The following is a 13421-nucleotide window of genomic DNA, read 5'->3' on the forward strand; positions in this document are numbered from 1 at the left end:
TCGTTACAGGACAGTGGGCGATGGAGTCGGGGCATCCCGTCCGTCCCCTGGGTCTGGCACAGGGCTGCTGCTCAATAAATAAATGCAGGTGGCCTTGCCTAACGCAACAGCTGTGCTCCAAGGGCAGCGGGGCTCAGCGGTGCCTCTCACTGCTGAGATGTGCCCATGAGCTCCAGATGTGAGGAGCTGGATGGTGGATCAGCTTGTCAAGTGCATGACCTCAACTCTGCTTTGCCCCGCATTGAAGAAAAGAGATCTGAACCGCTGGAGATCTGGGCTCAGCCATCAACTCACAGTGGGACCTTAGCGAGCACCTTCCCCTCCCCGGGCCTCAGCTTCTTCTGTAAAATGGGGCTGATAACTCACCCAGGCCCCCACTGACTGCCCGGGAGCTCTTGTGAGAGTACACGGGAGATAAAAGCACTCTGAAAACAAAAAGGTATGAAAAGCACTCTGAGAAGTTCCGTTGTTATTCCACCTGAAGGTTTGGGGGGGAATGCCTTAAGGTGAGGTGTACCACCGCCCCCCTCACTCCCACACACCCCCAGGAAGTGGTGTCTGGCCCCTCCCTCAGAGTGGTCCCAGAGGGGCTGTGGTCTCTGGAGTGGGGGGGAGTCCCCACTTAAGATCAAGACCAGGACCACGGCCTGCACAGCCTCACATCCGTCAAGGCAGACCCCCCCACCCCCACCCAGGAGAACAAGGTCTCTATGGCAACCCTTCCCCCCAAAACCCAAGGCCCAGAAAAGCTACTGGCCCATTGAGATGCAAGCAAGGAGGGTCTAAAGGTCACAGGTCCTTATTATGGCAGATGTGCCCTGGGGCAATAGTCTGCTGTCCCCTGGAGTAAGGACAGAGCTGCTTCTGCTCTGTCCTCGTTGCTGAGGGGTGTTGTCTTGGGCAAGCCACTTACTGATGCTGAGCTTCGGTTTCCTGCCCCCTCAGATGGACAACAATCAGCACTGCCCATCTTTTCAAGGCCCCTGGGAGAAGGCCACGGAGAGAGGGCAGAGGAAATATTGGGGGGGGGGGAGATGGTGGCCCCACTTAGTCCTGCCCTGGCTCCAGCTCAGCCTCTGGGGGGTTGAGGAGGCCCAGATTGCCAGTGTCGTGAACTCACAGGTGACCCCAGGGGCCTGTGATCTCTTTGTTAAGATGGAAATCATTTCACTGATGGTCCCAAAGCCCCTTTCCTTTTAGTGTGACAGGCAGATTCTGGAGAAGAAAAGTGGAGATGACTCTCTCCCACTGTACCCCAGCATGTGACCTTTGGCCCAGAGATTGAAAAAGAACCGTCCCCTAGAGACCCCCAGGTCCCCCACACCCCTAATTCCCCCAGTGCCACCCTCTCAGCTCTTCTCCAAATGGGGGAGTTTGAGCTGGCAAAGGATCAGACAGGAGAGGGCTGGAAGGTTCCCCAGCCACTCCCTCCCCAAGTCCCCACCCCTGGGTGAGGACAGATGGGGCGGGGAGGGGGGTCCCCACGCTCAATGGTCAGAGCCCCTTGGAAGGCGGCCATGTGCTCACAACGATGATACAAAGAAAGAGGGCTCCAGCCCCCGTGCCACGCCACCCCTCCGGGAGGTGAGCTGAGAAACCACAGAACGAACAGAAAGTCATTGAGGGGGGCCCTCGGTGACCACCCTCAGGATGTTATTGCTTTGGAGCGCCTTCTCTCTTTATAAAGGCTGTGTAGGCCCACCCCCTACCAGGGCGGGCTCAGGTTGGGGAGCAAGGCTGTGCCCCCTGTCCTCAGGTGGGACAGCCCGGCCCCAGCCCGGCTTTGAAATGCTACCCCTGAACTACCCGAGCAGTGACAGCTGGAGAGAGAAGGAGCTCTCCTGGCTCAAAATATTCCGAATGGTGAGTAATAAACAAACGGCAGAGAAATCACACTGGTTTAAAAAAAAAAAAGCACAGGGGAGGGGCCAATTCTGAGCCCCGCTGCCTCCGCCCCAGCCTTGGGATTTCAGTTTCAGAAGGCCTCCTGGACCAAGGAGGGGGCGCCTCCATCTCCCCATGCCCGTGCAGCGAAGGCGCTATAACTCAACCAGGACTTCAAAGGATGCCCAGGGCTGGGAACAGGCCAGGAGAGGGGAGTTCCAGGTGGAAGGACTCACCTGGTCCACAGCCTAAAGACGGGGTGGGGTGGGGAGTGGGGACAAGGTGGGACAGAACATAGTCGGGCAATCCTCAGTGGAAAACCACCTCCTCTGATGGAGCCCAGGCCCCCTCTGCCAAGGCCCACATCCTCAGAAGCGCTTCCTAAATAAAACCAGTCCCAAGGGTAATAAATCAGAACATCTGAGTGTCAGGGGCGGCTCTGGCTACAACCCTACATGAGGAGGGGGAGGAAAGAGAGGAGGAGGAGAAGGAGGAGGGGCCAGCCTCCCCTGAACCAGGTCCAGGCTTGGACCCAGGCCAGGCCGGCAGGGAGAAGGCTGCCTCCTGGAATTTTCTCCATCCCCTCTGTAAGGACTCTATGTGAAGCTAAGACCAGGCCCAGGGCCAGGCACTCTAAGCCTACCCGGCTAACCAAGACTACGTCCTACACAGCAGGACTGGGGAATGATGGGGGGGGGGGGGGTGTGTGGGGTGTGGGTGGCTGGGCGCCTCCCAGGGGAGGTGGCAGAAATGTGCTTCTACAGAAGGGGCCAGCCTGCGTCCTCCCCGCATGCAAAAGGGCTTCCGAAGGCTCCGGGGAGGACCGGGCCGGGCGGGGCCGGGAAGGCAGCCCCCTGGGCCTGCTCAAGAAGGAACCTCCCCTTTCTCACACTCCAGTCTCGCCTCACTCTTTCTCTCCTTGAGCCAAGGTCACTGAGGCCGGAGCAGTGGGTTCTGCCCTTAGTACAGGATGGTTGGTTTAAAAAGACTAAAACTGGGGAGCTCGGGTGCCTCCCCAGGCCCTTAGCCCGGAGGCAGAGGGCCAGACAAGATGACCTTTGACCTCATTCCACAAGGAGGGATTCTCCTACCAGGGAATCCCTCACCTTGGCACCATCAGTCCCAATCCCAGTTTTCTTCAGAATCCCTCTCCAAACCGGCATCCCCCAAATTCAGAGACTGGTGAACTCTCTGGGGTTCTCGAAAATTAGGGTCCGGCAGCTCCTTGGTCGAAACACAGCCAACAGAGTTCTTTCCAGTCCGCCCACAGTGTGCAAACTAGCTTCTTACAACCCCACTGAGCCAGGTGCCCTGGGGGTCCCTGCCAGGCCCCAGGCAGCCCCTTCCTTTCCTCTGGTCCCTGCTGGACCCCATGTCCTAGAGCCGGGACGGACAGATGGACTCCAACAGGCGGCGGCAGAGCTCCTTCCATGGGCAGGCGGAGGGAGGCCTGAGCTCCTCTTCAAGTCGGGGGCGCAGGGCCCCCGGAGCTGGCGCCGGATCCTTGCAAAGCTGCCCCGTAGGCTCGGGGGGCAGGAGTAGCTGCCTGAACCCGGTGCCGCAGGAAAGACACTTGCTGGTAATTGGCACCATGGAGATGGCCACTGGGTTCTGGACGTGACTCCGGGCAGCGAGCTTCCAAGGAGGCAAAAAGTGGGTGCGGTCGGACAGAGTCGGGGGCAGGAGGATGGTGTGCTCTGCCGCCTCGATCTTTCCTTTCTCCGGACTGCAGACACATCCACCAGGTCAAGAACCGGCCAAGTCAAAAGTGCAGCCAATCCCATCGGGAGAGGGAAGGTCTCGGGGAATAGGAGGCAAAGAAGGGGTGAGGAGGGGCCCTGGGGGGTCAGGTCTCCCCATTCAGCTTCCCCACTGGGTGGGGGAGAACCCCGGCCTCCTCTGTTCAGTATGCCCCGGGGCCTGGGGTCCCAGGTCGGGGCTGGGCGGTCTCCGGACCATCTCGGGGAGCCCCTCCCCCTCCCCGGCACTAAGATCGCTCGCCGCAGGGCCCCACGGTGCTCTCGAGGGACAGCTGGGACGCCTGCCGGAGCAGGGGGCCCGTGGCTGGGTCCACCATGGAGGAGGTGGGGAAGAGCTTGTACCAGCCCACGGCCAGGGTGGTCAAGTCCAGCTCCTCCAGCAGCACGCGGGCCACGCCCATGAACTGCTTCCGCTCCATCCGCCCGTAGTTCCCCCACACGATCACCTGCGGGGCAAGAGACACAGTGGTTCAGATCCTGCCAACGCCACTCACAGGCCCAGAAACAGAACCTGGGGTCACCGCGTGCCTCATTCATCTCCGGGTCCTGGAAGTCCACCGCCTTAAAATGGCTCAAGTCCCACCAGATGCTCTTGGATGATGGGCTTCTTGCCTCCAATCTTGCTCTTTCAACCTACCCCATCTTTGAGCCACAGCCTTTAGGGCTGATGCTACATTGTGAGTGTCCTACCCACCCCCTCATCCACCTGCCCTCTGCTTCCAGATCCTCAGAAATAAAGGTTTTAAAAGGGGTTAGTAACTGGGACTTTCCTAGTGGTCCAGTGGCTAAGACTCCACTCTCCCAATGCAGGGCCTGAACTGGATCCCTGGTTGGGGAACTGGATCCCACATGCCCCAACTAAGACCTGGCACAGACAAATAAAGAAAATAAATAAAATTTTAAAAAAACTTTAAATAAATTTAAAAAATAAAAGTGGTTAGTAGAACAGCCACATGTAAATCAATACAATTAGAACACTCTCTCACAGCATATGCAAAAGTAAACTCAAAATGGCTTAAACACCTAAAACATGACACCATCGAACTCCCAGAAAAGAACTTAGGCAAAACATTCTCTGACATAAACAGTAGCAATATTTTCATAGATCGCTTGCCCAAGGCAAAAGAGAGAAAAGCAAAAATAAACAAGTGGGACCTAATCAAACATAGAAAAAAACTTTTCCACAGCAAAGGAAACCATCAAAAAACAAAAAGAGAAGTGACAGAAATGGGAGAAAATACTTGCAGATAGTAAGACTGACAAAGGGTTAATATCCAAAATGGATAAACAACTCATACAACTCAATATTGGGGGACAAACAATTAAAAAATGGGCAGACGACCTAAACAGGTCTTTTTCCAAAGAAGATATACAGATGGCCAATGGGCACATGAAGAGATGCTCAACATCACTGTTAGAAAAATGCAAATCAGAAACCACAAGGAGGTATCACCTCACACCAGACAATACGGCCATCACCAAAACGTCTACACACAATAAATGCTGGAGAGGACGGGGGAAAAGGGAACACTCCTATGCTGTGCATGAGAATGTAAATTGGTACAGCCCACTATGGAGGGTCCTTAAAAAACTTAAAATAGAGCTATCATAAGATCCAGCAATCCCACTCCTGGGTACATCTGGAAAAAGACGAAGATTCTAATTTGAAAAGATACACGCACCCCAATGTTCACAACAGCACTATTTACAACAGTCAAGACATTGAAACCATCCAAGTGCTCATCAACAGACAACTGGCTTAAGAAGATATGATATGTACACACACACACACACACACACACACAATGGAATATTACTCAGCTTTAAAAACAATGAAATATTGCCATTTGCAGCAAGGTGAATAGACCTAGAATATATTATACTTGGTGAAGAAGTCAGACAGAGAAAGACAAATACTATATGATATCACTTAAATGTGGAATCTAGAAAAATAACACAAATGAATGTATATACAAAACTGAAATAGACTCACAGACACAGAAAACAAGTTATGATTACCAAAGGGGAAGGGAAGGGAAGGAAGGGAGGGACAAATTAGGAGCATGGGATCAACAAAGTACCATATATAAAATAGAAAAGCAACAAGGATTTACTGTATAGCATAGGGGACTATGGGCTTCCCTGCTGGTTCAGATGGTAAAGAATCCACCTACAATGTGGGAGACCTGGGTTCGATCCCTGGGTTGGGAAGATCCCCTGGAGGAGGGCATGGCAACCCACTCCAGTATTCTTGCCTGGAGAATCCCATGGACAGAGGAGCCTGGTGGGCTGCAGTCCATGGGGTTGCAAAGAGCTGGACACAACTGAGCAACTAAGAGTGCACACACACATATAGGGGACTATGCTCAGTATCTTGGAATAACCTGTGGTGCAACTGAAAAAATGAACTGAATCACTTTGGTGCACATTTGAAAGTAACACAACATTGTAAATCAATGATACTTCAGTTTTTTAAAAGTGGCTGTCACGTGTAGAACACACATACTAGCCTCCTTCCTCTTTTCCAACAGACTCATCTGTGCAGTACCTTCCCCACTCCTCATTCTACCTTCCTCTTAGAGCGGCCAGACGGGTGGTCTCTGTGGCTGCCGGACCCTCATTTGCTCTCCTCAGGTTCTAATGCCCCTCTCTAAAGGTGGGCTGGCTTATCGCTCACAAGACCTATTGTCTTGATGCACACACTTTGGGGTCAGACATATATAGGGTCAAGTTCCAGTCTTGTCTAGGTCGTTTCGGGCCAAGTCACTTAGCCTCACCAAGACTCAGGGTTCTTGTTTGTAAATGGGATCATCCACACTCAGCTTACCAGGCGGGTGAGGATCACAGGAGATAATAAATGTGGAGGCTCACTGTAAGCTATAAGCTGTTCCTCAAGCATGCAGAGAGATAGGCAAACAACACGGGCCACGGCTATTGGTTACTGCATGTCAGGAACTGTTCCCTAGATTCAATCTTCCCAACAACGCTATAAAAAAGGATTCCGATTTCACAGCTGTTTAAACTGGGGCTCAGGGAGGTTAAATCATTTGCCCGAGGTCACTCAACTAATAAGCTGTCGATGCCCCCTTGGTAACTGATCGGATACCATGTGTAAAACAGTGAGCTAGTGGGAGCTGCTATGGCGCACAGGGAGCCCAGCGTGGTGCTCGGTGGTCACCTAGAGGGGTGGGGAGTAGGAGGGAGGCCCAGGAGGGAGGGGACATATGTAGGCAGAAGGCTGAGTCACTTCCTTATACAGCAGAAACTAACAGAACATTGTACGGCAACTATATCCTCAATTAAAAAAAAAAAAAGCAGCCCAAGTCTGAGTGTGTGAATGGATTTGTTATCATTGTTGTTATGGGCTTAACTGCGTGCCCCTCAATTTCATATTGAAGCCCTAACCCCAGAATGTGACTGTATTTGGAGACTGGTCCTTTAAGGTGATTACATTAAAATGGGCCATTAGTGTGGGATGCGATTTTAACTGGTGTTGTCATAAGAACAGAAGATTAGGACACACAGTCAGACACCAGGAATGCCTGGGTGTAGAAAAAGAACCACATGAGTTCACAGCAAGAAGGTGGCCGTCTACAAGCCAAGGAGAGAGGCCTCAGAAGAAACATAACTTGTGACACTTTGATCTTGGACTTCTAGCCTCCAGAAATGTAAGAAATAAACTTCTGTTGTCTAAGACCCCAGGTCTACGGTGTTTTGTTATGGCAGCTTTAGCAGATGAACACAGCCGGCATCGCTCAATCGTCGTGCGTCTGTCTTGCCCTGACATTAGTCAGAAGGCTCAGCAGCAAGGACCCACATGCCATATTTCTATTTCTCTATCTTTCTGCATCCCAGACAGGGTGTGCTCTGGAATTTCTTCAAAGATGCTCAGGCCAGAAAACACAGACGTGGCCCCCAGATGGCCTTCTGGTTGTTTTAAATTTTCTTTGAATACCTCTAGATCAGAAAGATTTTTCCAAACTTTATTCTGACTGATATATACAGCAAGACAGACATTTAAATCATCATCCAGTGAACACGTGAGATTCACAACTGAAGCAAGTGGCTCCACCAAATAAGACTTGCCTTACTAAGAATGAGAAATGTTTTCTTTCCTAGTCCTGTTTTCCATTTCTTTCCTATTTCCTATTCCATTCCATTAAAAAAAAAACAAAACCACCACTAAACCAAGTTCATAAATTGCTGATGGGTCACAACCTACAAATTGAAAGACTGTGTCCCAGACAGGACCTGGGCTTTCCAGTTTGCCAACAGCCCTCCGTCTTGGAGACGTGTAACACCTTGGCCCTACCCCTGTGTGTTCTGCCTATTCAGGCTAGGAGAAAGGGACTGAGGTGTAAGCTAGAGATGCCCAAAGAGCGGCTCTGAGGGGCCTCCCTGGTGGTCAAGTGGCTACGACTCCACGCTCTCAATGCAGGGCGTTCGAGTGTGATTCCTGGTCACCTAGGGAACTAGATCCCACACGCTACAACTGAGAGTCCACGTGCTGCACTAGGACCTGGAGTGGCCAAAAAAATAAGTATTTTTAAAAACAAAGACAAACAAACAAAAACAAATGGCAGCTCAAAGAGAGTAGGCATGTGGCTCCTAAGGCATTCAGCCTTGGCCCTGCCAACCCCACGATGGGCAGCTATCGCTAGTTTCAGTAAACATCTTTTGTTGTTTTTTGTTTAGTTGCTGAGTTGTTTCTGACCCCATGGACTGTAACCTGTCAGGTTCCTCTGTCCATGAGATTTCCAGGCAAGAGTACTGGAGTATATTGCCATTTCCTTCTTCAAACCCATGTCTCCTGCACTGGCAGGTGGATTCTTTTCTGCTGAACTCCCAAGGAAGCCCTAGGTGACCACTGCTGCTGCTGCTAAGTCGCTTCAGTCGTGTCCTACTCTGTGCAACCCCATAGACGGCAGCCCACCAGGCTCCCCCGTCCCTGGGATTCTCCAGGCAAGAACACTGGAGTGGGTTGCCATTTCCTTCTCCAATGCATGAAAGTGAAAAGTGAAGGTGAAGTCGCTCAGTCATGTCTGACTCTTAGCGACCCCAAGGACTGCAGCCTACCAGGCTCCTCCATCCATGGGATTTTCCAGGCAAGAGTACTGGAGTGGGATGCCACTGCCTTCTCCAAGGTGACCACTAGGATCTTCCTAAAAGTCAGGGGGCCAAAGATCTCTGGATCCTCAAAAGGCTTTCAGTCTATTAGCACTGCACTCCATGCTAAGCCCCTGGCCTCCAGAGACTGGTGATGATGGTGATCATCATCATTACTACAGGCCAAACTTGCAAATACCTTTTTGCACAAAGCACGCATTCCGCTGTCACGGTAACTCTACCGGCGGCTACTGTTCCCATCCCCATTTTACAGATAAAGGAGCTGAGGCTCAGAAAGGAACTTGTTCCCAGTCGCGCCACACACATGGTGGTGCTCAGATTCACCGGAGCGCTCTGCTTTCTCCAGGTGAGACCCTGCAGAGGGCACCCCCGCCCGCCCCGGCCCCTCACCTGCAGGACTTTGCCCTGGGGGCTCTCAGGAAACAGCAGCACCTGATTATACAGTGGGTCCAGCGACTTGCGAGCGACCTTGGTCTTCTTCTTGGCGATGCAGACGCCGTTCTCCAGCAGGTAGGCCTTGATGTAGGCGGCTGAGGACGGAGGTCAGCAGGGTGAGCGGCAGCCTGGGCCTCCAACGGTGGGCAGAGGGTGCAGCAGAGGGGCCCACTGCTGTGGATCGGGGTGCCCCCAGGGAGTCCAGGGACGAGGCAACAGGGGCGGGGTGCAGTCAGGGCTGGCTGGGGTCTACACTACCCTCTTGAGGGGTCCTGCCCACCTGCCTCTTTGCTCACCCTTTCCCTCTCTCAGTCCCTGGCCTGCCCACCCTTCCTGGGCTTACACTCACGTCTGACCCACTCACTCCGATGTTTGCTTAACACTCAAGGCATTCCATGCACCCTACCAGGTGCTAGGGTAGAATCACAAATGGGAGAACCACAAAAAAAAAAAACCAAAGATGGTCTCTGAACCTCCAGGAGCTCAGTGAAGTCAAGGAGGTGGACAAGGTCAATGGACAATTTCAACTGGGTCTCCAAAATAAAGTCTAAAGCGCCAGTGACACAGGAGTCACTAGCTTTAAGGGGAGGGGGACCCCCAGTTGGACACCATCTTCTCTCCTCTGGACCCAGCTACCCCGCAGGACATCCTCCCAGACCTCCACCCCCACCTGGCAGACGGGAGGGCAGCCCCCACACCTGGCAGTGTCTTGGAGCCTGGCTTGGCCGTCAGACCCCGAGCCTGGATAATGTCCACTTCCAGCTGACCGTTCCGCTCCTGCAAGCCGATCTCCACATCCCCTGCAACAGGCCCCGAGAGCTGACACTGGGAAGTGGCTTGGAAGCTCCATCAAGGACTCAGCTCCTCCTCTCTGTTGAGGATGCAACTCCCTTCCCCTGCTCCCAGTCACAAACCAACCAGAACCAACCCCCACGCCGAGTGCCTGGGCTCTGCAGAGCGCCTGGCAGGTGCGACCTGGGCTCCAGGCCGAGTGCTCAGGGGATGTAACCCAGGCAGAGGAGAGACACGGGGCTTCTGGTGGGGACCCCCACCCCCTTTGGAACAGGTCTTGGGACACTCACCCATCGGCGTGGTGGCCAGGGTCTGGCGGCCCACAAACTGTGCCGGCCCCATGCTGCCCAGGAAGTCACTGAACTGGGCATCTGATGCCAGGCAAACTCCCCCATAGTTGAGGCTGCAAGAAAGAATGAGACAAAAACAGACGTTCCCGGGGGCCAACTGAGGACTCGGATGACTCAGGCAGTCAGCTCCAGAATCTCCTAATTCCACGGCGATTCTGTCCACATCCATCTCCCAGTCTCAGGCAGGCCAGTGTCCTCTCAGCTTCTTTCTTTCTACTTTAATGGCCCTAAAATCTCCGCTCTGACTCCAAAATTCTAGGGCTTAGTTTCTATGTCCTGTCTGACCTCTCCTTGCCAAGTGTCGGGTTCTTCTCCCATGAATGGGTATGATGCCACTTGCCTCTCCAGGCAGGACTCTCAGGAGGTGATGTGTCCATGCCTGGCTCTACGGGTTAGGGCTGATACTCAGAGTGTGGTCCAGGGACCAGCAGCACTGCCTGGGAGCTAATTAGAAAGGAAATGGTGGTCCACTCCACTCCCCAGCTGGTGAATCAGAAACTGCCTTTTAACATGAGCCACAGAGGACTTGTTTGCACTGGATAGTTAAAAAAAGTATACCAGTGGCTCAGCCTCGGAGGTCCACGCTTGTCCTTGCCGTGGGGCTGCCAAATATCCGTTCCCCTTCCTTTGGGAACCAGACTTTAAATCTCCTTTGGGGAGCCCCCTCCTCAAGACATTGATTCCCGTGGAACAGAGCAGACCCAGCTTCAGAGGTCATTCCTCCCTTGGCCAGTGACTGGTTGAGAGTTGGGCGTCTCGCCCAAGCCCACAAGAATCGGCCCAGGAAGCTTTCTTTGAACTGTAGGAAGTGAGAGACTCTATTTTCTCACGAGATCTGCACCTGAGACAGAAGCCTGGAGCCTCTCGCTGCTCTTGTTGCCATCGGCAGCCCATGAAGGAGGCCATCACACAGGCAGCAGTGCATAAGCTCCTGGATCAAACTCTACCTGAAGCAAGAGATACTTCTTTTTCTTTCTGGTTATGTAAGTCAACAACAACTATTATTATATTATTTTGCTAAAGCCAATTTTAGCGTTTTCCTTCCCATCTCTGAAATGGGAACAATAACACTCCCGTCTCCTAGATCTGATAAGTACTTAACGAGTTATTGTTGTCGTTCAGTCACTCAGTCACATCGGACTCTGCAGCACGCCAGGCTTCCCTGTCCTTCACCATCTCCCGTAGCTTGCTCAAACCCATGTCCATTGAGTCAGTGACACCATCCACCCATCTCATCCTCTGTCGTCCTCCTCTCCTCCCGCCTTCAATCTTTCCCAGCATCAGGGTCTTTTCCAATGAGTCAGCTCTCTGCATCAGGTGGGCAAAGTACTGCAGCTTCAGCTTCAGCATCAGTCCTTCTAGTGAATATTCAGGGTTGATTTCCTTTAGGATTGACTGGTTTGATCTCTCTGCTGTCGAGGGGACTCTCAAGAGTCTTCTCCAACACCACAGCTTGAAAGCATCAATTCTTCAGCACTCAGCCTTCTTTATGGTCCAACTCTCACATCCATACATGACTACTGGAAAAACTTAATGAGATCAGGCACTAAATACCAAGCTTGATGTACCTATTATCTTCAGAAGTAAAGCACTTGTAACCCATTTTCTCTTAGGATCCTCGCCACAGTCAAAAGAGGTTGAGGTTTTTTTCATTTTTTGTTTTTTTTTAACCTTTACCAGTATTATTCATGTAAAGAGGCAGATTCGGCCCAGTCTGAAGCCAGAATTCACAGGGCAAAGTCAGCACATGGGTACAACACCTTTAAGGCCAACCCGGGTGACCTTCCACTTGGGCATGTTCCAAGAACCACAGTTACCTTTGAACAAGCACATCTGTGCCAGGGTTCACAGCAGCCTGTCCCAGGGTCTTTTAGGAGGAAGGGGCGACTACCTCAGGCTTCGACTGAGGGTACTGCATGCTTTGTTTTCTGCCCTAAGAGCAGCTCCCCACCCTGTCCCCAGCTGCCTTCCAGGGGAACCTGCTGGGCTGTCAGCCTTGAAGGAGCCAGAGGAGAACCCAAGGGGTATCTGGTTCCACCCCGAGGATGTTCCCTTCTGCTTCTGAACCACTCTGTCCACCTTTGCTCCAGTTCTTCAGAGAGAATGACTCATTTACAGTCTTCTATGGCTGTACCCAGCTCTTCACACCCTAGACATGCTCCCTGGTGTTTGAACCACAGCTGTCTGCCTTTATACCTTGCTGCTAAATCACAAATCATCACAGTTGGCAAAAGATTCACTCTCCAGCTCTGCAAATAGCTCCAGGAAAAGTGTCCTCTGACCCAATTTCACAGATTGGAAGACTGAGGCCTAGAGTGAGAAAGATAGCTGCCTGAGGGCTAGAAAATGGCAGTGCCTGCTGCTCTACCAGGCCACTGCCCAATTCACGGCACCCAAGAGTCTTTGCATCTTCACGTATAAAATTCCAAGCAAGCTGCAGGAACAAACAAGAGAAGACTCCATGCACAAAGAACTCGCCGTTCTGCTGGGCAAACAAATGTGCTGTCTCACAACCTTGGGTTGTGAGAGCTCGGAGACCATCAGAAGAGAGGAATCACTGCAGACTGCAGTGGCCCAGAATGGACCAGGAGAGGAGAATTTGACCTGGGGGGCTGAAGGATACACAGGGCCCAGTAACAAGGCGAGAGGAAAGGAGGTCACCTCCCACACACTATCTTCTCTCTACACTGAGCAGAGTCATCAGCAGGGGGTCCTGAGGGCCTCAGGATGGTGACACCACAAAGGTGAGGGAGCCCAGTAAGGAGGAGAAAGTACTTCTCTCCCAAGAGGGTGATGGAGACGAGGCAGGGGCAAGAGAGTCTAGTTCAGGAACCTTGGAGGTCGTCAATGTTTCAGGTTCATACAATGTCATAGAACACAGCAAAGGACAGAGTCTCAAGAAAAAAAAGAGGGAAACCAATTGTTGTGGGCCTTTGGATATTGAGGAGAAAAGGACTGTATTTAGCCATGGATGATTTATAATAGTGAAAATGGAAATTCTCTAAATATCTGAGAGCAGAGGAATCATAAACACTCATTGGATTATTTAAAAAAAGAATAAAGGAGTTTGGCT

The 13421-nt window shown here is 52.2% G+C and overlaps 1 protein-coding gene across 2 annotated transcripts in view; it reads right to left on the bottom strand.

Moving 5' to 3' along the window:
- Positions 1-3712: 3712 nt before the first annotated feature.
- RIMS4 (regulating synaptic membrane exocytosis 4) overlaps positions 3713-13421 on the bottom strand; it is a 65885-nt gene continuing 56176 nt past the window's right edge. For both annotated transcript variants that reach the window (XM_065919786.1, XM_065919787.1), the window contains 4 exons: positions 10289-10401; positions 9905-10006; positions 9162-9301; positions 3713-4090 (listed from right to left, as the gene is read on the bottom strand). In XM_065919786.1, the coding sequence (XP_065775858.1) occupies positions 3872-4090; positions 9162-9301; positions 9905-10006; positions 10289-10401 (574 nt within the window). In that variant the 3' untranslated portion in view covers positions 3713-3871. The remainder of the gene's footprint in view (positions 4091-9161; positions 9302-9904; positions 10007-10288; positions 10402-13421) is intronic.

The sequence above is a fragment of the Muntiacus reevesi genome, chromosome 2 (genome assembly GCF_963930625.1).
Source record: "Muntiacus reevesi chromosome 2, mMunRee1.1, whole genome shotgun sequence".
Classification (NCBI taxonomy): Eukaryota; Metazoa; Chordata; class Mammalia; order Artiodactyla; family Cervidae; genus Muntiacus; species Muntiacus reevesi.